The 21,263-nt window shown below is 38.4% G+C and overlaps 1 protein-coding gene across 1 annotated transcript in view; it reads left to right on the top strand.

Moving 5' to 3' along the window:
* The window catches only part of ryr2b (ryanodine receptor 2b (cardiac)), a 95,106-nt gene that overhangs the window by 12,786 nt on the left and 61,057 nt on the right, over window positions 1-21,263 (top strand). Inside the window, exons 20-54 of the mRNA XM_053509946.1 lie at window positions 362-581; window positions 705-809; window positions 1,697-1,800; window positions 2,419-2,502; window positions 3,974-4,133; window positions 4,285-4,432; window positions 4,601-4,809; window positions 4,968-5,142; window positions 5,368-5,576; window positions 8,189-8,517; window positions 8,765-8,879; window positions 8,984-9,144; window positions 9,268-9,427; window positions 9,538-9,624; window positions 10,016-10,242; window positions 10,567-11,374; window positions 11,467-11,667; window positions 11,844-11,949; window positions 12,398-12,541; window positions 12,683-12,959; window positions 13,469-13,583; window positions 13,767-13,899; window positions 14,921-15,024; window positions 15,152-15,287; window positions 15,371-15,557; window positions 15,662-15,776; window positions 15,874-15,994; window positions 17,554-17,723; window positions 17,880-18,103; window positions 18,696-18,786; window positions 18,889-19,029; window positions 19,667-19,830; window positions 19,977-20,055; window positions 20,283-20,372; window positions 20,509-20,646. Of these exons, the coding sequence (XP_053365921.1) occupies window positions 362-581; window positions 705-809; window positions 1,697-1,800; window positions 2,419-2,502; window positions 3,974-4,133; window positions 4,285-4,432; window positions 4,601-4,809; window positions 4,968-5,142; window positions 5,368-5,576; window positions 8,189-8,517; window positions 8,765-8,879; window positions 8,984-9,144; window positions 9,268-9,427; window positions 9,538-9,624; window positions 10,016-10,242; window positions 10,567-11,374; window positions 11,467-11,667; window positions 11,844-11,949; window positions 12,398-12,541; window positions 12,683-12,959; window positions 13,469-13,583; window positions 13,767-13,899; window positions 14,921-15,024; window positions 15,152-15,287; window positions 15,371-15,557; window positions 15,662-15,776; window positions 15,874-15,994; window positions 17,554-17,723; window positions 17,880-18,103; window positions 18,696-18,786; window positions 18,889-19,029; window positions 19,667-19,830; window positions 19,977-20,055; window positions 20,283-20,372; window positions 20,509-20,646 (6,037 nt within the window). The remainder of the gene's footprint in view (window positions 1-361; window positions 582-704; window positions 810-1,696; window positions 1,801-2,418; window positions 2,503-3,973; window positions 4,134-4,284; window positions 4,433-4,600; window positions 4,810-4,967; window positions 5,143-5,367; window positions 5,577-8,188; window positions 8,518-8,764; window positions 8,880-8,983; window positions 9,145-9,267; window positions 9,428-9,537; window positions 9,625-10,015; window positions 10,243-10,566; window positions 11,375-11,466; window positions 11,668-11,843; window positions 11,950-12,397; window positions 12,542-12,682; window positions 12,960-13,468; window positions 13,584-13,766; window positions 13,900-14,920; window positions 15,025-15,151; window positions 15,288-15,370; window positions 15,558-15,661; window positions 15,777-15,873; window positions 15,995-17,553; window positions 17,724-17,879; window positions 18,104-18,695; window positions 18,787-18,888; window positions 19,030-19,666; window positions 19,831-19,976; window positions 20,056-20,282; window positions 20,373-20,508; window positions 20,647-21,263) is intronic.

The raw sequence follows: 21,263 nt of genomic DNA, 5'->3' as shown, positions 1-21,263 counted from the left end.
GTGTTTTATTTCAACATAAAAATTCTATATATTTTTTGGTTTTATTTCATGCTGCAGTCAGATGTGTGGATTTTATATAATTATAATTAAAATAGTTTTACATTTTTGTAAAAGGTTTAAAAATGAATATATTTGCTAAAGTAAAGAGTGTAGTTCAGTTAAAAATGTCTATCAGATGAAGTCAGGTGTGGATTTTATTTATTTATTTAAAAAGTTACAATTGTTTTTTTTTTTTTGTTTGTTTTATCTAGAACCTGCATGGATTTAATGAAGTTTTTAAAAAAAGTGTATTTACCTCTCATTGTTATGATTATGCTGCATCTTTATTAAACAGATAAGGGGTTTATGTTTTTTTCTCCAGTGTGCGTTTTCTGCTCGGAGGCCAGCAGGGGGAGTTTAAATTCCTGCCTCCTGCTGGATTCTCAGGGTGTGCTGAGGCTTTACTCCCCAGGGGGCGCTGCAGACTGGAGCTGTGTCATGAGGTCGCACGGGATCACGGAACCAGTAGGTGTGAACTTTTAGGCCCTGCTGTATCCAGTGAGCCGGTGGTCTTTACTCCTACACCAGTGGACACTAACCAGGTGAGACAACCATCTGATTTTTGACCTTTACTGTTACCACATGCACCTCCAGGTCTTCTGTGCTGAGCTTTATAGAGAGCTTCCAACAGCTGTGTGTGTGTGTGTGTGTGTTTGCTGAATCAGGTGATGCTGCCCCCCCAGCTCGAGCTGATCAGAGAGAGACTGGCTGAGAATCTGCATGAGCTCTGGCTGCTGGAGAAAACCGAGCGCGGCTGGACACATGGGCCTGTGAGTTACAACGCGACTCAATCGTCATGCCTGGGTCTCACATGGTTACCATGGTGACAGGGAAGAAAGAAAGGAAGAAAGAAATAAAGAAAAAGAAAGATAGAACATAAAATGGAAATTAAAACTAACCAAGATAAAATTTAATTCAAGGTTCAAAGACCCTTATTAATCCCAGGGGGAAATTGCTCAAATAAAAAATGGAAAGAAAGAAAGAAAAGGAAAACGACAAAGTAAAGCTTAGATTATCTTGGGCAAAACCCAAGATAAAGAAAAAAAAAGCATGAAGCAAGCAAAAAAGAAAAAAGAAAGATGGGACACAAAAACACATATATTTTTAAAGAAAGAAAAACAACAATGTAAAGAAAGAAAGAGAAGACAAAACCAAACATAAAAACAAATAAATACAGAACAAAGAGAAAAAAGCAACAGAAGAAAGAAGACAACAAGTGACGCAAAAAGAGAAGAAACAAAGAAAGTGGGAAAAAATAAAAGAAAGAAGCAGCAGGATAAAAGATAACCAATAAAAAAAATTATAATAATATTGTAGATATAGAATAAAATATTTCTTTCATATATTCGAATTCATAAAATTGAAACTCTTATTTATAAAAATTAATCAGACATTACATACTTAATTATTATTTCAACTTCATCTGCTTGTATATGTAAAGAAATAGCCCGATATCTTTATTACATTACATGCCTGCTTGTAATTAAATGACAGTGTAAGGAAGATTAATTAGAGTGTACTGTTGTAACTGAGTGCGGGGTGTGAGCGACTCGTCATCGTCTGTGGAAAATACATTTAACCTGCGACTGAAATGGCTTTGTAATCACACTGATTAAATAGATACGCAGCATAAAAGCACTGTGTGTGTGTTTTGCAGGTGAGAGATGACAGTAAACAGGTTCACCCAGGACTGGTGGAGTTTTCCAAACTTCCAGATCAGGAGAAACACAAGAGCCTCCAGGCCGCTGATCACACACTGAGGTCCTGCTCTGCCTACGTCCATAATCATAATCAATATTTGTTTGTTTGTCCATTATCATTATTATCATATTATAAAATATTTTTCTAATTAAGACAAAGTCCTCTGAATGGTTGGTAGAGATACTGGCCAACCAATTGGAGACAAACTTTCGCTTAATAATGTCCCGTTTCAAATGGAAAAGTTAAAAAAATGACAAGTAGATGACAGTGGTGTAACACACTACATTCGTGGGCGTAATTTTGCAATTCGTCAGTGTAACAGGTGTTGTAAAAACGAGTTTTGTGTCTGTAAACGGTCAGAGTCGTATATTTCAGAGTTATACTGTAACAAACATACACAATCTCATATCTGTAAGCTGTCGTGGCAATAGATGATATAATAATAATAAAAAAAAAACTTTCGCATTCCATACTGTAGTTGGTAGCTGTTGATTAACATATCACACACACGGGAATCAGATAGGAGAGAATATCAGAAGAAAAAAAAAACCTACCACTGATATTTAGGAATCGACGTTGTTTGCTCGGGGCCAGTCGATAGTTATTCTTATGGTCCAAACTTTATAACATTTCCAGATTTTTTGCATTTATTTTCCACATCTTTCCACATCTCTGTAGGTCTCTGTTGGCTCTCGGAGCTCACTTTGGACTTTCTCAGGACCACACGGAGCAGAATGTGAAGTACGTCAGGCTCTCAAACAAGTATGTGTCAAACAACACACTCTCCAAATAAATCATAACAATTTGAAGGACATTTTTTCAAAACTGTATTTTTTTTGTAATATAATCATTTATTATTTTGTAATATGTTAAAGCATGAAGCTTCATACTCTTGGCTTAAACCTTTGATAGTCCATTTATTCATATTAATGAAATTTATCAGTATCCGGACCTCCAGACATACCAAAGTCACATTCAGATCATTAATTTATAAATACTAGTTTCTCAGCGGATGGAAATACATAGAAAATGAAGAAGTTTGCTAGACTTGAGCAATATCTATATGATATGATTTGGAGATAAAGACAAGTCATAGCTGAAACAATAGACAAAAGCTTTCTGACCTTTTAGCCAGGTCACAGACACAATGTGTTGTGTGATGACATGTTCACAGATTGTGTTAATACACGTGTATTACACGTGTACAAACACAACAAATCAGGAAGCTGACAAGCTACACTTTATTACATTTGGTTAGCTACAATGCATGGTTAGGTTTTTTCTCTTTAAAAAAAAAAAAAGGTAAATGTAAAGCCAATTTAAAGAGAAAAGAAAGAAATGGGAAATTCCATAAAAAGATAAAAGGAAAGAAAAAAAATTAAGAAAGTAATTAAGAAAAAATGATAATAATAATAATAAAAAGGCAATAAAAAAGAAGGAAAGCCAAGAAAGAAAGAGAAAGAAAGTCACTTAAATAAAAATACAAAAGAGGAAACAGCAACAAAATGGTAAATGAAGAAAACAAGCAAAGGCAATAAAAAGATAAAAAAAGTAAGTAAGAAAGAAAGGATTAAAAAAGAACAAACAAATTAAAAAAGAAAGGCAATACAAAGGTGAAAGAAAGAGAGAAAGAAAGAAAGAAAGTAAGAAAAAGTAAAGGCAACAAAAAGACAAAAATTAAGAAAGAAATAAAGAAAGAAAGAAAGAAAGCAACATTAGTAAAAGGACAAAAGATAAATAAATAGAAGGGTAATAAAAAATATTATTAAATTTAAGAAAGTAAAAATAAAAAAGAAAGAAAGTAAGGCAATAAAAAAGAAAAATGGAAAGAGTAAAGGCAATAAAAAGACAAAAGAAAGTAATCGTCATGAAAAGAAAAAAGAAAGGAAGTACAGTAGACAGAAAAAAATAAGGAAAAAGAAAATAAGAAACAAATAAAAGAAAAAAGGAAGGGCGATAAAAGATTAAGGAAAATAAATAAGAAAAAAAATATTTAAAAAAATCAAGAAAGAAAGAAAGAAAGAAAGTGAAGAATGCAAATAAGAAAGCCACTGAAGTTTTTTTCCCTGTGGGTTCGTGATTCAGCATGTGCTTACTTCAGAGTAACGATACAGACATAAAGGTCCTCCACTGTACAGTGTCCTCTAGGGCAGAGTGTGGAACGTGTTAATCAGAGTCAGAGCCACGAGACTCCTACTGTACATCCACACACTAACCACACTCACCTGTGCAGGTATGAACTGTGGAACGGTTATAGGCCGGCTCCATTGGATCAGTCTGGAGTTTGTCTAAGCATAGCTCAAGAAGCTTTGGTGGAAGCTCTTGCTGAGAATGAGCACAACATCTGGGCCAGAGAGCACATCAGGCAGGGCTGGAGCTACGGGCCACAGCAGGTGGAGTTAACACACTCACTGATATATGGAGCCATTGATGTAGTTTAGACCTAATATGACTTTGCTGTTCATTAAAATCAGTAAAATGTTGTCTAGCTAAACAATTATTTGATTTGTTTGAGAAATACAATACTATAATTCGGTGTTTCAGGACATTAAGGGTAAGAGGAGCCCTCAGCTGGTGCCGTTCTCTCTGTTGGATGAGAGTAGCAGACATCGTGCAACAGAGTCAGCGAGGAATGTGTTAGGAACCCTGCTTGGTTTCGGATACACTGTTGAACCATCAGAGCAACAGCAGAGTGAGTTACGAACAAAAAATAATGAAGAAAAAGAACACCATCTTGAGTAGTTTAATTTATTCTGACATGCTAATCCTTAAATAATTAGCATACAGTAGATACTAACAGGAAGTTTGAGGACAGTTCCAAAGCGATACTAATAGTTTAACATGATTTCTTTGTTTCTAGACCTGAGCCCTAATGTGAAGCCTGCGAGCGAGGAGAGGCCTCGAATATTCCGTGTGGAGCACACTTTTGCAGTGCATAATGGGAAGTGGTATTTTGAGTTTGAGGTGGTGACTGCTGGAGAGATGAGAGTGGGCTGGGCTCGAGTGGGATGTCAGCCAGATGTGGAGTTGTGGTCAGACGAGCAGGCTTTTGTGTTTGATGGCTCAAAGGTATTACAGAAAGGACTTTGACTACTCCTTGTGCCAATACAGCGACAATCGGAATTTATATATTTTATAATTTTATCATATATTTTTGCACGTCTCAAATTATAAAAGCTTATATAACGGCATTTTAATGAGCCTGTATGCTGGGCTTGTGTGTGTAGGGGCAGTGGTGGAATGGTAGTGCCGTCCCACTTGGTCAGATTTGGCAGAAAGGGGATGTGATTGGCTGTTTGTTGGATTTAACTCGGAAAACCATGATGGTCACATTGAATGGAGAGCTACAGCTGAACACAAATGGCTCTGAAATTGCTTCCAAAGGGTTCAGTGCAACCAGTGGTGAGTTTTGTACAATAATAGATGGCTTTACAGCTTATTTAGAGTAATAAACATGTTATTACACATTATTCCAGGTCTGTTACAATTTCATGCACTTTTTATTGTATATCTTACTACTACCGATATGTTAAAAACACATGACAGTTACATAGCAATATGCCTGTTGTAGACATATCTTGAATTTAGATTTGTTCATATGTATTTGTACGATCTTCTCTACTCCAGGTTTTGTTCCTGTATGTGCTTTGGGTGAAAATCAGGTGGGACGGATCAATTTAGGCCAACAGGTCAACTCATTGAAATACTTTAATGTATGTGGCCTTCAAGAAGGCTACAAGCCTTTTGCCCTAAATATGAGCAAAGACCCTCCTCTTTGGATGAGCTGGAGAGAGCCCTTATTCGTCCAGATACCAGAGGACCATCCTCACTTACAGGTAAATAAAGTGGCATTGAGGTTAAACCTTAGGATGTTATGGAAAGCAGTTTGCAAACATTTATGTACAAGGTCAATTTGTTTTCGGTTTCAGGACATTAGTACAGTAATTAGGATAGACATACAAAAGCATTTGTAGTCTGAAAGGGGCATCATCTTGCTAAGCAATTGATTGCTTCTTTATTGTGGCGGTGAAGTGGCTGATGGAGTTTCTTACCAAACACCTGGGAGTACCTGAGTGTATAGAGTGTTCAGAAATCGGTCAAGTCTTAGCAGTATCACCTTGTATGAGAAGCTAAAGTTTGCCTTACATGCCCTAGAATAGAAGTTATCATCTACAAGGTCTCCCCTGACTCCATGACCCAATCTGGTGTGGCTGCACTACAATAACCTAGTAGGCGTAGTGATCAGAGAAAGAATAAGACTTGGAACATTCTCAGCTTCCATTTTTAAAACTGTAATTTTTAAAGCAGAAGGGGCAAGTCCATTCAGAATGAGGTATTACAACAAATACGTGTATATGGACATGGAAAAGCAAGTAGTATGGAAGAGGTAGGAGCTAGCTATCGACAAGAACAGGTTTATGGACAGATCCAGGACAGGCAAAACTACAATTCAATTTTATTCAATTTTATTTGTATAGCACTTTTAACAATTGACATTGTCGCAAAGCAGCCTTTCACAGTTAAAAGAATTATTTAAGTTTATACGAGAGATGAGGATCTGAGCCAGGAGAGGGACGTTCCCTTAATTCCTACTACATTTTCTAATCTGTAAAGAAGAATACTATAATCAATAGTGTCAAAAGCTACATATAGTGCGTATAAAGCTGTGTATAGTGACGCAACCCTGATCAGAGGCCAATAGGAGGTCATTTACTACTTTAACAAGTGCTGTCTAATTTTTGAGCTGTCTGTTTTTAAAGTGCGTGTGTTGTCATTATACCAAGGAGCGAGTTTCTTATCTCTAATAATTTTTTTTTTAACTGGCGCTACATTATCTAAGGTATAACAAAATGTTGACTCTAAATATTGTGGCGATCCAATCAAAGTAGATAACTCTGGTAGATTATTAATAAAGCTTTGTGTGGTATTTGATGTGAATGTACGTTTACTGTGGAAGCGTGGCACTGTGCATACATTATTACTATGACAGACTTTAAGTGAGACAAGATGGTGATCTGAGATAGCTTGAGACTTACAATTATATTTCTTATACCTAATTCGAAGGATAATATTTAATCTAAAGTGTGATTTGCTTTATAAGTGGGTCCTACTACACACTAATGTACTCCTACTGAGCCTAGTTTGGACATAAATGCTGTTCTTAGAGGGTCTTCTGCATTCTTAAAATGAATATTTAAATCTCTAGCAATTAACACTTTGCCTACAGAAACGACATGGTTTGAGAGGAAATCTGCAAATTCACTAAGAAATTCAGAGTACGGCCCTGGAAGGGATAATTAGTGGGATTGACTGAGCTGACTTCGAATTTGTAGCTACACTTTTTATGTTACTACTGTACAGAGAACCTCAAATGCATTAAATTTGAGTCTGGGTTTTTCGACGATAGACAGATTATTATTGTAAATAACTGCGACGCCTCCTCCTCTACCGGTTAGCCGAGGCTGGTGTATGTAGCTGTAACCAGGAGGACAAGCTTCATTTAGAGCTACATACTCGTTCTCTTTAATCCTGGTTTCTGTTACACATAATACATCAAACCCCTGGTCTGTGATAGTTTCATTAACAATAACTGCTTTAGATGCGAGAGATCTAATATTTAACAGTCCTAGCTTCAGATCAGAGGTGCCGGCTGCGCATTCAGTATGATCCGAGTTTGTGGTATCTATGTTAATTAACAACAATAACAGACATTCTGAGTCTTTCTAAATTTGTGTTTAGCTCGGGGAACAGACACAGTCTCAATATAGTGAACCCTGAGTGACGACTCTATGCAGCTAGCAGACGGTTGGTTTAGCCTGTTTGTCTGCTCCCTGGCCTGGGCTCTAGATTGTCATTGATTAACTAGGCCTCTTCTGAGACTATGAGCTATACTACTATATACAAAATACAATTTAAACATCTCTGTAAACTAACCTCTACAGTGCATCAATTATTTGTTTAGATAGTGTACAGCATCTGGCATAGCCAATCAAACCTAGGGGAAGTAGTGTCACCAGATTGTTTAACATGCTCCAGGAGAGGTCAAGTGACATCTTAAATTCCCTTGGCGAGAGACCACTAGCACTATGACTAGGTACTGAAAGCTATAGACGAACCATCAGCCTGGCCAATGGCAGCAGAAGGAGTGGACATGCACTCAATCCTATGGATTTTACACATTTGAAAAAGCTGAAGAAGCACATAGGAAAATCAACCGGGCTAAAATTAGCAGCTCACAGTAGAATTAAATTAGCTGAGGGTCCCATGGCACATTAATGAAGATGACCCTGGGGACCCATACCCTTCTGGTCTCTGAATCAACCATAAACATTCTTCTGTTGGATTTGATAGTGTGGAAAACTAAAATCATTAGTAATAGCCCCTTTATAACTACTAGAAAAAAAAATATTGTGATAATTATGTAACCTTTGTTTTATTGTACTCTTAGGTTAGTTTTACTGATGGGACAGTTGGCCACCTACCTGCTTTGAAGATCACCCAGCGGTCAGTTGGATTACCTGACAGTCTCAGCACTGATGTTGCGTTCTATCGTTTGAGCTTGCCCATAGAGTTTGCACAAGTATTCACCAAAACTGTAGATGGAACCGTACCTTCAGTCAGCAGTCTAACATGTCACATTAAGGAACCAGAAGAAGGGGAGGTGGACTCTGACTTTGAAATGCTAATGAAGTCAGCGCACAGACACACAGGAAGTAGAGATGAACTAAACAACCATAAGGATCATGCCCAAGAAAAGCCTTCCAGACTTAAGCAAAGGTCAGTTCACCGTAATTTATGGAAGGGATTGCATGGGGTCATTCTTTGGTAGTAAAACTTATGCAATTTAAATTCAAATTTAAATAAAATAATTGACTATTTTATCTTATTCTGTCAAGAAATATGAAAGATGATAGGACTTGAATGGCCCCATGTCATTCCAAGTATTTACCTAAGTCAGTATTAGATTAGGTTTGGTATTATGCTCTCAGATTAGATTTTTGGCTCAGAGTTTGGTGCTTCTCAGGTTTCTTTTGAAGAAGAAGCCAGAATTGCACACAAGTGGCTCTTCAGCCCGGCTGCTGGAGGAGGTGCTGGCGAGCGAGAGGAACAGCAGTAACCAACTTGCCAACTGCACTAAGGTTAGAGACTAAAATCATGTAAATTTATGGTTCTGACACTATCATTTGCTTATATTTTTATTCTCTTGGTCTTTCTTAAAATTAGTTTTTTCTTTTTTTCGCAGTACTACTATTCTGTAAAGATTCCACGTGGACAGGATCCATCCTGTGTCTGGGTTGGATGGGTGACCTCAAACTTCTATTCTTTTACCCCAACCTTTGACCCAGAGAGAGTGTGTAGTGTGATTGTCACGCTTGGGGACCAATGGGGCAAAGTTCTCGAAAGGTTAATGACATCATCATTGTGTCTATAATAACACATCCTCCCAAGTGAATGTAACAGAAATAAATGTAGGTCATGTGCTGGTACCAGGTTGTTTTGATGTGTGTCCATTTGTATTTCCAAAAGTGTCAAATGCAGTTGCTGTTACATGGTGTGTGCTGCAGAGGGCAGTGGCCTCTCACACAGTCGCAGTAGCCTAGGATTGGAGATTGGCTGTCTGGTTGACACTGCGACCGGATTTCTTACCTTTATTGCTAATGGAAAGGAGATGGGACTCTTCTATCAGGTAACTATTCCAGTAGTTCTTGCTATGACTTTTTCTCGTTGCCAGGCTTTCAGGCTATATCACTTACAGTAATTACGTAATCTAAAAAATAATTGAATCATTTTCTTTAGGTTGAACCAGGCACTAAACTATTCCCAGCAGTTTTTGCCAAACCCACCAGTTCTGATGTCTTCCAGTTTGAACTTGGACGAATTAAGGTAAAAACTGTTGAATTTTTAAGTTGGGTCCGCTATCTACATATATATATATATATATAAATAATATTGTGATAGAGCAAAAGCATTTTGTCTTGTTCTTTTGGATTCAATTAAATTCTGACCAATTTTTAAAAGTTTTACCAAAAGACATTTAAGACTATCAGGATTCAGAACATGCTGTACACCTTGTTCATCTACAGTACGTGGGCTTGCAGATGCTCATGGTTATGCTTTTTGCCAAATAAATAAATAAAAAAATAAAAAAATTAAAAAATCACACTTTGGAAAATTATTACATTTTGTCTGTTGCAATTTGGAAGTCAATTACTCTGAAGTTCTGGAGTTCCTTCCTCAAACACTACCTGTTGTTAGTTCAGTTCTCTCCCCGCAGGGTGCGTTGCCATTGTCTGCTGGTTTGTTTCGGAGCGAGAGGAAAAACATGGTGCCTCAGTGTCCTCCCAGACTTAATGTGCAGTCCCTGATACCTATGAGATGGACACGACTCCCTGAACATGCCCCTCAGGTAGAGCTGACATGGCTCGATGAGGGGCATGGCTGGAGGGCAGAGTGCACCAAGAGTCTACAGGTCATGACCCTTCACATCCCTGAGGAGGACAGGTCAGAGGGCAACAGCAATGTGTGAAACGCTCACTGTGTGCATATTTAAATACAGTAGATCACCACAAAAGTTCGCAACATTTTTATGGCATTCCTTAAGGGCCAGTGCTTGGCCTCTTTTAATTTCATTTACTGTACTATGAAATTTAATTTTACAACTATTTACTCTTTTTTAAAACTACTATTTAAAAAATTAAATATTTTGAACTATTTCCAGATCAGGTTGGTCTATCTAGCAAATTAATTAATTATTTAATCAGTATAACGTACAATTATCTAGATAAGAGTATGTTTTTTTATACTTCTATTTTGTTTCTGTCCTAGATGCATAGACATTCTTGAACTCTCTGAACTGGACACCCTGCTCAAGTTCCATGTCCACACTCTTCGTCTCTATTCTGCCCTCTGTGCCCACGGAAACGTCCCCGTGAGCCATGCCTTGTGTAGCCACATCGACCAGTCACAGCTTCTTTTTGCATTGCGCTGTTCTAGAATGCCAGGGAAACTGCGAGCAGGTTTCTATAACCTATTAACCACTGCATACCTTAGTGTCTATAGCAGTGCCAGGCAGGCTACCACCCATGAATATATTGTGCCCATGACTGAACCCATGCAAACTGTTACACTTTTTGAAAGCAAGAAGAAGCAACACAGCCTCCCAGGCTGTAACATCAGCACCTCTGTGCGACCAAGAATGCACTTCAGCTCAACTTGTTTCGTTAGAGCTAGCAAGTACGGTTTTGACAATAGCACCAATATGGCTGTGGACGGTTCCTGCCAATATAGTCCAGAATTCCCACTGGATGTGCTGAAAGCTGTACTGATAGTCATGTTGGAGGATGCAGTGCATTCAGTAGAGAAGAACATACGGGACCCTGTGGGAGGCAGCGTAGAACTCCTGCTTGTTCCTCTTCTCCAACTTCTCCATACACTCCTCCTCATGGAGGTATACCATCCCTCAGATCTGCGGCATGTGCTTTGCCTCATCCTTCCCTCTGCTTACATGAGAGAAAATGATTCAGGAGATGGTGAGAATGATTATGATACAGAAGGAGAGGAGAAAGAAGGAAGAACCCTTGCTGAACAAAAGTCTTTGTTACAGATGAAGCTACCGGAGGCGGTTAAACTACAGGTTTGCTGGATTAGTAAAAGTATCCTACATGGCATTTATTTTTTTAGATTTAAAATGTTTGATTTGTACTTTGTGTCTTCACTCTATTGTAGTTGTGTCACCTGCTACAGTATCTATGTGACTGTCAGCTACGTCACAGGGTCGAAGCTATCGTGACCTTCTCTGCTGACCTTGTGGGTCGTCTCCAGGGTGACCAGCGCTCTCGTTATATGGATGTCATGGAGGCACTCAACATGTCTGCTGCTCTTACTGCCCGCAAGACCAAAGAGTTTCGCTCTCCACCTCAAGAACAGGTAACCAGGGAAAGGTCCAAGGTCAAAGATCGTGAATAGTAACGGTGCAGAGTTTATATCAGAGTGGAATCAGTTGATATGATATTCTAGTATTCTCATTCAAGTTCATTTAAAAGTTTTATAGCAATAGGTTTCATTTTCTAACAGAGACTCTAAATACTGTGTTTTTTTTTTAGATGAACATGTTGTTAAATTTCCGGGACAAGGAACAGGATTGCCCCTGCCCTGAAAAAATTAAAGAGTTGCTCTGGGATTTCCATCTGGACCTCAGGAATCATTGTGGTAAATGTCTTTATTAAAAATACAACCAAAATACCACGGTGGCTTTTGTGACCTTTAGAGTAAAGGGCTTGAATCCTGACTCTTGAATCTTGAGTCTGTACAGTATGTGTGGAGTTTGCATGTTTCCCCCGTGCATGTCTATGGACCCACAGTCCAAAGACATGCACATTAGGTTGATTGATGTTTATAAATTGCCTATAGTGTTGGATTAGGCATGTGAGTTTGTGTATGCGCTTGTGCCCTGTGATGTGGGTTGGCTCCCTATCCATGGTATACCCTGCATTTTTCCTAGAGTCCCTAGGATAAGCTCCAGGCCTCATCAACCCTACACAGATTAAGTGGTATAGAAAATGGATAGTTGGATGGATGAATGTATACAAGCAAAACATTTCGCATGTAAAAATACAAGTGGAACATTTTGACCTAACCTGATGTTTGTATTTAACAGGAGTTGAAACTGATGAAATCTCAGGTGCTGAAAATGATGAGAATCAGCTTATCCGTAATCGACTGAGAGACCTGGTGGACAAAATGTCTCGTCTAAAAAGGAGGATGTCTGGTTTGGTTGAAGAGGATGTTGTGGCTAAACCTGGTGGGAAATCAACTAGTATAATGGCCTGAAATAATAATAAAAAAAAAATCTATGATTCAAATTAAAAAGAGAAAAATCTGTTTTGCTCCATGATTTTTTTTTTTACTTTCACAGTTCCATTCTCCCTATTTCTCTCCCCAGTTTCTCTTCAGTGGCTGATCTCGGACACTGTGATGCGTTGGGCTCATGAAGGTCCGCTGGAAGACCCGGTTCTGGTACAGGCTGCGTTTGGACTCCTGCACTGCCAGTACACTGGCCTGACTGGTAAAATGGCCACTCCTTTGCAAACAGCTTACTGCATCACTCAGAACTCTGTAGAAGACATGCTTGGCCTTCAGGAGGCGCTGGGACGGATCCGCTCATTACTTATGGTCAGAATGGGCATAGAAGAAGAGGAACTCATGATCCGAGGACTTGGGTAAGAGACGTGAGGTCAAGACCAAGACTGAGCTGTTCTCTGCTTAGTGAGTTTCTACAACATAGTTACCACTTGTAGCAGTTTAAATCAGTCTGGCAAAAGGTATTAAGATGGTAAAATGTATATTAACAGGTATGAGACATGTGTGTTTTGGTTCGTGTAACATGCAGTGAGTAGAGGAACTCAGGAACATGCAAAAGTTGTAATCAAACTATACAGGAAAAGATAAATGAGGATCATCATAAAAGCAACCATTACAATGGAAATAAAGGATTGTATTCAACAACACAAATTCATGGTAAAACATTTTAAACAATAACACAAAGGATGTAAAAAGCCAAGAAAAGGTTAATCAAGAACAAACACTGAACAGGTGAACACAGTCAGAAAACAAACCTAAAAGGCCAGAAACAGAAATAGCAGCATTCAGGGTAAACCATGACATTAGGATTTTCTAACCACCTTGGATCTGCTTATGTGTTTAAAATGCAATACTCTTTCCTCTTTAGGGATATCATGAAAAATAAAGTCTTCTACCAGCACCCGAACCTGATGCGAGCACTGGGTATGCACGAGACTGTCATGGAGGTCATGGTTAATGTTCTTGGCACTCGAGAGTCCAAGGTAGCTGTTCTTTTCCATGTATAGCCACATTTACCGAAAGAAACAGTAAAGGTGTTAGTTTATTATAAACTAACATTTAGGCATATTTCAGGAGTGTGTGTATATAAATATAAACTAACATCTAGGCATATTTCATATTTCAAGTCATGCAATTTGATTCAAAAATATTATCTTTCCCAAAAGGAGATTCGGTTTCCGAGGATGGTGGCCCACTGCTGCCGTTTCCTGTGTTATTTCTGCCGAATCAGCCGGCACAACCAGAAAGCCATGTTTGATCACCTGAGCTACTTGTTGGACCACAGCAGTGTTGGACTTGGTACAGTATGCTAGCTTATAATTATGCTACAGTATATCTGGTTCTCCATGTAACAAGGGGGTTAAATGTGATTGTGATATCAACTTCAGAACTTAAATGTTGACCTGAGTTCTTTAATTTATTCTGGTGATTGTTAAAATGTGTATTAGATAAGGAACTAAACTTAATCTTAAATGGTTAAGGTTTTACCAGGCATGCATTTTAAATAATATAATGAAGGGAGTTGAGCCAGGATGCAGGGGCAAAATGTTCTTTAATATAGTGGAGCTTAACATTATAAAGCAGAAACATGACATCCAAACAGAACCAAGAAAACTTTGGCTCAGCTAGAAACTGATCACTGATCAGCCATAACATTATGACTGATGATGTGAATAACACTGATCGCCAACTATACACCAGTAAACGGGTGTCAGGATCATGGGCACCCAAGGCTCACCCATCTCCATGTGGACCAAAACCCAGCTTACCCACAGACCACCTGGCAACCCACAGCACCCAGAGGATCTGCTACCATTGTCGTGGTGCCAGACACCACAGCACACCACCACAGAGCCATGCCCAAAGGGGTCCAGAATCACCCTGGTGGCACAAAGGAAACCTAAAACCTAGGTTGTTTTAATGTTATAGTGTGATCAGTGTATAGTCTAATGCCAATCATCATATAGACAGGGTTGATAAGCAAAACATATCAAGAAACACATCACAGTGAATACTACAACAGGATAACAACCAAAGAAGACAAAGAAACGAATGAAACGAGGACTATAAATACATAGTCTGGTTAAAAAAACCTGAGTACAAGCGAAAGCCATTAAAACCATGTGACTAAAGTGCATACTGGGAAATGGAGTCTTGAACGTTGAATGTTAATGTTGATAGTTGTATAATTTCCCATGCATTTTAAAATTGTGGTTTATTTTATTGTTGTAACACTACACCATATTATACAATATTTTTGTACCTAAAAATAGGTTTTGCTATCCATGTTTGGATGTAAAATGTTTAATGTTTTTTTCAGCATCTCCCTCTATGCGTGGCTCGACTCCTCTGGACGTAGCTGCAGCTTCTGTAATGGACAATTACGAACTGGCATTAGCACTCACAGAGACAGACCTGGAGAAGGTCAGGACCATTGACATTTACTGTCTCATTGTATATTGGTCTGGTTATATTTGATAAAATAATGCATAGGAAGTACATTTGATATGACAAGCTCTAATCAGTATTTATCCTGCTGTTATGTTCATAGGTGGTACAGTATTTGGCAGGCTGTGGTTTGCAGAGTTGTCCCCTGTTGCTTTCTAAAGGATATCCAGATGTTGGATGGAATCCTGTTGAGGGCGAGCGATACTTGGACCTGCTGCGCTTTGCTGTCTTCTGTAATGGTAAGAAAACTTTAAAATTGCTATTTAAACCATGAACCCCTCACCTCCAATGGATAATTATTAGACAAGTTATTCTTGCACAGGTGAAAGCGTGGAGGAGAATGCATACGTCGTTGTCCGTCTTCTGATTCGCCGCCCTGAATGCTTTGGCCCCGCCCTCAGAGTCGAGGGAGGAAGCGGTCTCTTGGCAACCATTGTGGAAGCCATCAAGATGTCAGAAGAGGAGAGTGGGGAGTGTTTTTCTAAAGCCCACCAGTCCACTAGCACACTGTTAGTAACTATTTGACTTTTTTCTTCCTGAATATATTGATTTTTTTTTCCTTTTTTAATGTCTATATATATAATGTTTTTTTTGTTCCTCAATCCTTGTGCAGTAACATTCTTGAAAATGTTGAAGATGATGATGATGTCATTCACATGGGACATGCCATCATGACTTTTTACTCCGCTCTTATAGACCTACTTGGCCGTTGTGCTCCTGAGATGCATGTGAGTGATTGTTATGGAAATAATGTAATAAGTGTAAAAAAAAAAGAATTACAAACTATAAAGCTGATTATGTCGTTATGTGTGTGTATGTGTGTAGCTGATAGAAGCCGGTAAAGGTGAGGCTGTTCGCATAAGGGCCATCTTAAGATCTCTGATACCTGTGAAGGACCTGGAAGGAGTCATTAGCATCCCTTTCCCGCTTCCATTTCTGGACAAAGGTGCAGCATCAGTTTCTTTTCACCATGACAATGTGATTTTAGACAGCCAGTTAGAATATCTTGGGTGTCAGAAATGGACGAATTTTAAAGCTAAGAGATGACAGCTGTGGGTTACAGATACAGGCAGTGCCCGACTTACGAACAAGTTCCATTCTGGGAGCAAGTCTGATTTGTTCTTAAGTTCGACACAATAAATTTTATACACCTTTGACATGAGTATACCTATTAATAGCCTACCAACCAAATTGACTAAATCTGCCCCCTTTTCCCACACTGCCATCATGTGGGCAAAAATAACCGCGTACAAATTAATCTCAATGTGAAATATAAAAGTGTTGTCTCTGCACCTTTAAATCACGAGGGGAATCCCGGATGCCGTTTTGTCTCAGAACTGTTTCAGGCTGTGAACTTTTGTTGGATTTTATTTAATTAGGATTATTTACCATCAGGACAGCTATAATATCGTTATCAAAGTTATCTTACTACCTGTATGAAGTTAACATGCTTACCTTGCTAGTAATAACAAACCTACATAGCTTGGCTGAAAAAAAACCTCAAGAACCTGCCAGTCGATAGCTGATTGCTAGGTAACACAGCTAGCTAATTTTGTTTAGCTAACTAATGATTTTATGGTAACATTTTTTGTGGGCAGCAGTTAAAATTTCAGTAGAAACTAGACTATTCACTAGACTATTTTAATAGTATAACATTGCCTTTTAAAATGAACTGTAAGCATTAAGAGACTTTTTATCAAGAATTAAGCTCTGAGACATACAGTATATGCATGTGTACCATCATTGCAGGCTGCACCACTTAGCATCATAGAGCCATTGACAAGACATTTACACCATTTGAAAGCATTTGTTTAGATGAATAACACTGTCTTGTAATGTAAATCAAAAATAGTCTGAGTAGCATCAGGTTTCTAGGGCCATTTGGTCTTTTTTTTATTATTTTTTTTTACAAACAATAAAGCAGGCTTATTTCCATTTATTTGCAAACAATATTTTTTGGTTGAATTACCAAGCTGAATGAATCATTCACTTCATTGAACTGCTAGAATTTATGTACATTTCTATTCTACGTTTATATGTATAAATAAATTGTTTTATATAGTTGGATATAGTCTATTGGCTTACAACCTGCTTGGCAGGGAATTAATTAAGCTTTTTTGTTTAAGACCAAATTCCGTTCCAGCATGTTTAAGAGGGAAAATATTTTTTTTTATTTTTTTTTTAATCATCGTGATTTTGGTCAAAGTCAAGATTTAAAAGTCTATGTAATAGTCAATGTGATTGCACTGGGTGAGAAATAGATGGTTTCAGCTTGAATATTGTCCCAAAAAACACCTAGCACTGAGGTCAAACAAAAGGGTGATGAGAAGATTTACATACATCTCAATCAAAATAAATATGCAAAAAAATAGATATAGATAGATAGATGGATAGATGAATAAATGGATGGAAAGAAAGAGACTTTTGGTGTGGTGATGTTACCTGGAAGTGTAATCAAAGTAAACTCTTCAATAAAGGATATAATTATTATTTTTTTTTTTTCAGATGGTTGCACGATGGAGCCGGACATGTCCAGGTGCATATGTCCTGATCACAAGGCGTCCATGGTGCTGTTTCTGGACCGTGTCTATGGTGTCCAGGACCAAACCTTTCTTCTCCATCTTATTGAGAATGGCTTCCTGCCAGATCTTCAAGCTGCCGTTAACATGGAAAATGTGAGAGCCTTTTTATTTCATTTTTGATCTTGCACCGACATGTAACACAAAGTCACTGAAGCTACAATATTTTAAGTCAACATATTAAAACAAATGAGTGCAGAGGGTCCTACAATACTTGGGATAATCTCTCTTTTCTTCTCCATGTCTCTGTAGAGCGGCCTGGGCAGTACAGACATGGCGCTGGCTCTGAACCGTTACTTATGCGGGACTGTGCTGCCATTGTTAAGTAAGTGTTCAACACTGCTACGTGACCTTCCTCTTGTCAGGACAGGTGTGGTGGATGGCTTCCTACAAGAACTCTACCATCTCTCTAAAGCCAGCAGCCTCACCAAAGCCCAGCAGGATGCCATCCAGACCTGCCTGATCTCTGTGTGTGGGTGAGTTCTTGTGTTTTGCTAGTTGCAAAAATGTTTCTTGTTTCTTTATCTATGACAGCACTTTCTTGGATTTATATTTTCTTTGATACTGTGCTTGAATATCTTGATTTTTTTTTACTTTCACATTAAAAGTTGACTTTCACTTTCTACATGTAAGGATTTCTTGAATTATGGTAGGCCCCCCATTTTGTCTACTCAGTGCTCAGCCTGTATTCTGCTTGTCCCGCATGGCCAGGGAACCCCTTAGTGAAACACACAAGTCAGTGCTCAGTGAGATGTTTATTGTGGGAGACAGGAGTATATATATGCACCCACACACAAAAAGCATCCTAAGGATAATGATAAGTTTTGTGGATAGTGCATTGCAACTTCGGTGCCTCCAAAAAGCTCCAGGTGCTGATGTCACTCAATATGATGTCACTCAATATGCTGTCACTTATGATGTCATGAGCCTTTTTGGCACAAGTTTAAGGCATCATCACAGCTGGACATGTCTTTCCAGGCAGCCATGGCGCATGTGCTTGGGCCGGTCATTGTTGCTTGCAGGATTGATCCTAGGTGATTTCCATAACTAGTATTTGTTATATTCCAGAAAACTAAAACCGTCCCTGTTGCAGCCCCTGCTACGAAATCTCACAGTTGATGTCCCACAGCTGTCTGAGAACACCAAGATGCCACTTAAGGTTCTTCTTATTATTATTATGATCTTTATCATTATGTACTCTACCACCTTAGTAAACACTCTCTCTTTGATATTCTTAATTTTCTGACTCTTCTGCCTATAGCTTTTGACTGATCATTATGAGCAGAACTGGAAGTACTATTGCGTGACGGGTGGACGTGCTGGTATTGGCTCCGCCTCAGAGGAGGAGCTTCAGCTCAGCAGGAAGCTGTTCTGGCACGTTTATAGAGCTTTGGCCAAAAAGGTTTGTTTTAGAAAATGGGATAAACCCTGACAGGACTAAATAAATAGCCTAGAAAATTACACACATACATACATGAATGATTTTTATTAGTAGCATTTGGAAAAAAAAATTAGGACTTTATTGTGCACAAAGAAAGACTTTAATCTATATGAGGCCTTTCCAAGATTCCCAAATTTGATCCCAAACCTGTACGACCTAAAGATTGTATAAAATTCTAGATTTAAGTAGGGTTCAGCAACAGTATCGAAAATCTTAAACAAATTTGGCCTTTAACATTTTAGACACATTATTGCGGTACACATGGTAATTTAAGGTAGACCACACCAGTACATCAGAACTTTGTAGGTAGTTTGTGCTTCTTCAGCAGTCCAAAAGTATGACAAGTATGAATCTTTTTTATTTGTAATAAGAGAGATGTTCATAGAAAGGAATAAGAAACAGGATGTAGCTTGTTGTTTACAGTTGAACTGACAGGACATGAATATAAATATCACTTTATATTCCTTAATGAAGGATCAAAGGATAATATTGAAAATTATACATGATAGTATTAAACTGCACTATATAAACATGGTTATCCTACATTATGGCACATGTCAATTTATAAAAACAATAATTAGATTTTTTCTCCCTTCAGCCATATGATGCCGAGATGTTTAATCTGTCCACTGGATGTCTGGTTGCCGTGTCTGGTGCTGTTCCTCCTGATCACGTCGACCTCACCTGCACATCTGGCCTGGACACACATTCTTCACTAGACTCAGAGGGACATTTTTGTCCTCAACCACTGGACACGTCTAAGTAAGAACACATACTGTTATTTAGTAGTGGCTGTCCTATTCTAAATACACACTATATCATTACCTTATCTCAAATTCTATTATATACACTACAATGTTGTTACAATTTTCTATTTAAAAGATGCTGAAATTTTCTCTTTCCCTAAGTGTGACAGTGCCTGAGGGACTGGAGTATGTGGTGAATAAATACGCTGAACACACACATGAGAAGTGGTCATTAGAAAAGGTGAATAGGAATGAACCATAATCAGATAAAATGTTTAATGGTTGTTCTTTGTAACGCTTGATAAAATAGCATAAAATAATGCAAGTCACTTAATCAGGACTTGCTATTACAGAAACATAATCAGCTTGGGTGGGTAAGAGTAACTCCACTGTGCTGCTGGTTATCAGCAAGTGTTTTATTATTTATATAATATTGAAGATTTTATGTTTAATGTTGTTTGATCGCAGTTTGCTAACGGTTGGGTTCACGGAGAGCAGATGTGTGAAAGTTCTAAAGTTCACCCACTCCTGAAGCCCTACAGAGCCTTATCTGAACGAGTGTGTACTGTAAAACACACACACACACACACACACACACACACACACACACACACACACACACACTTTTTCAACCTAAAATTCCCAGTTATGTTCAGTTTGATTTTTAGCCTTTTTTTATCCTTCTGGGTTTTAGGATAAAGAGAACTACAGAGCAGCTATTAAAGAGACAGTGAAAAGCATGCTGGTGTTGGGATGGACAATTGAAAGGTCAAAAGAGGGGAATGCACGGGAACTCCATCATCTTTCCCGGAGGATCTCACAGTCTGGCCAGGTGATGGATTATTCTATTTAAACAAACAAACAAACAAACAAACAAACAAACAAACATAGTATTTAAATCATATACAGTAAAACCTTGCATTGCGAGTAAATTGGTTTGCAAGTGTTCCGCAAGACGAGCAAAAATTTTTAATTAATTTTTTAAAAATAAATTTTGACGAGCACCGAGTATCATGTATCATGCATGTGCTTCTTGTTTTGATGCCGAGCGTCACGTGATCACAACTGAGCCAACGGTTTTTCTTTCTCTTGCACTGTGGAATTGCTGGTAATCGTCTCCCCTGCTGGGTCTTAGTGCTCGTCTCTCACTGGTATAACATCATCCGTGCACGCATGCACTGTTTACTAAAACACTGTGACCACGTGTGTGTAAAACATATTTTATTTTGTGTTTACACATGTACTGTTTCTTATAACACACGTGTGTGCGCATGTAAAGCAAAAGAAAGTCTCATTAGAAAATTAAAAATCAATTTTCTTCCTCAGCCTGTGCGTGCACGTAATTTGACACCGTGCCAGTTCACACACACTCTCTCTCTCTCTCTCGCCTTTAACGTGTGTGTGTTTGTAAAGCAGCACCGTGTCAAATTAAGTGTTCGCACCCTATAT

Source organism: Clarias gariepinus, chromosome 13 (genome assembly GCF_024256425.1).
Source record: "Clarias gariepinus isolate MV-2021 ecotype Netherlands chromosome 13, CGAR_prim_01v2, whole genome shotgun sequence".
Classification (NCBI taxonomy): domain Eukaryota; kingdom Metazoa; phylum Chordata; class Actinopteri; order Siluriformes; family Clariidae; genus Clarias; species Clarias gariepinus.
Note: the sequence above shows the minus strand (reverse complement) of the source record. Positions and strands in the feature narration are given on the sequence as shown.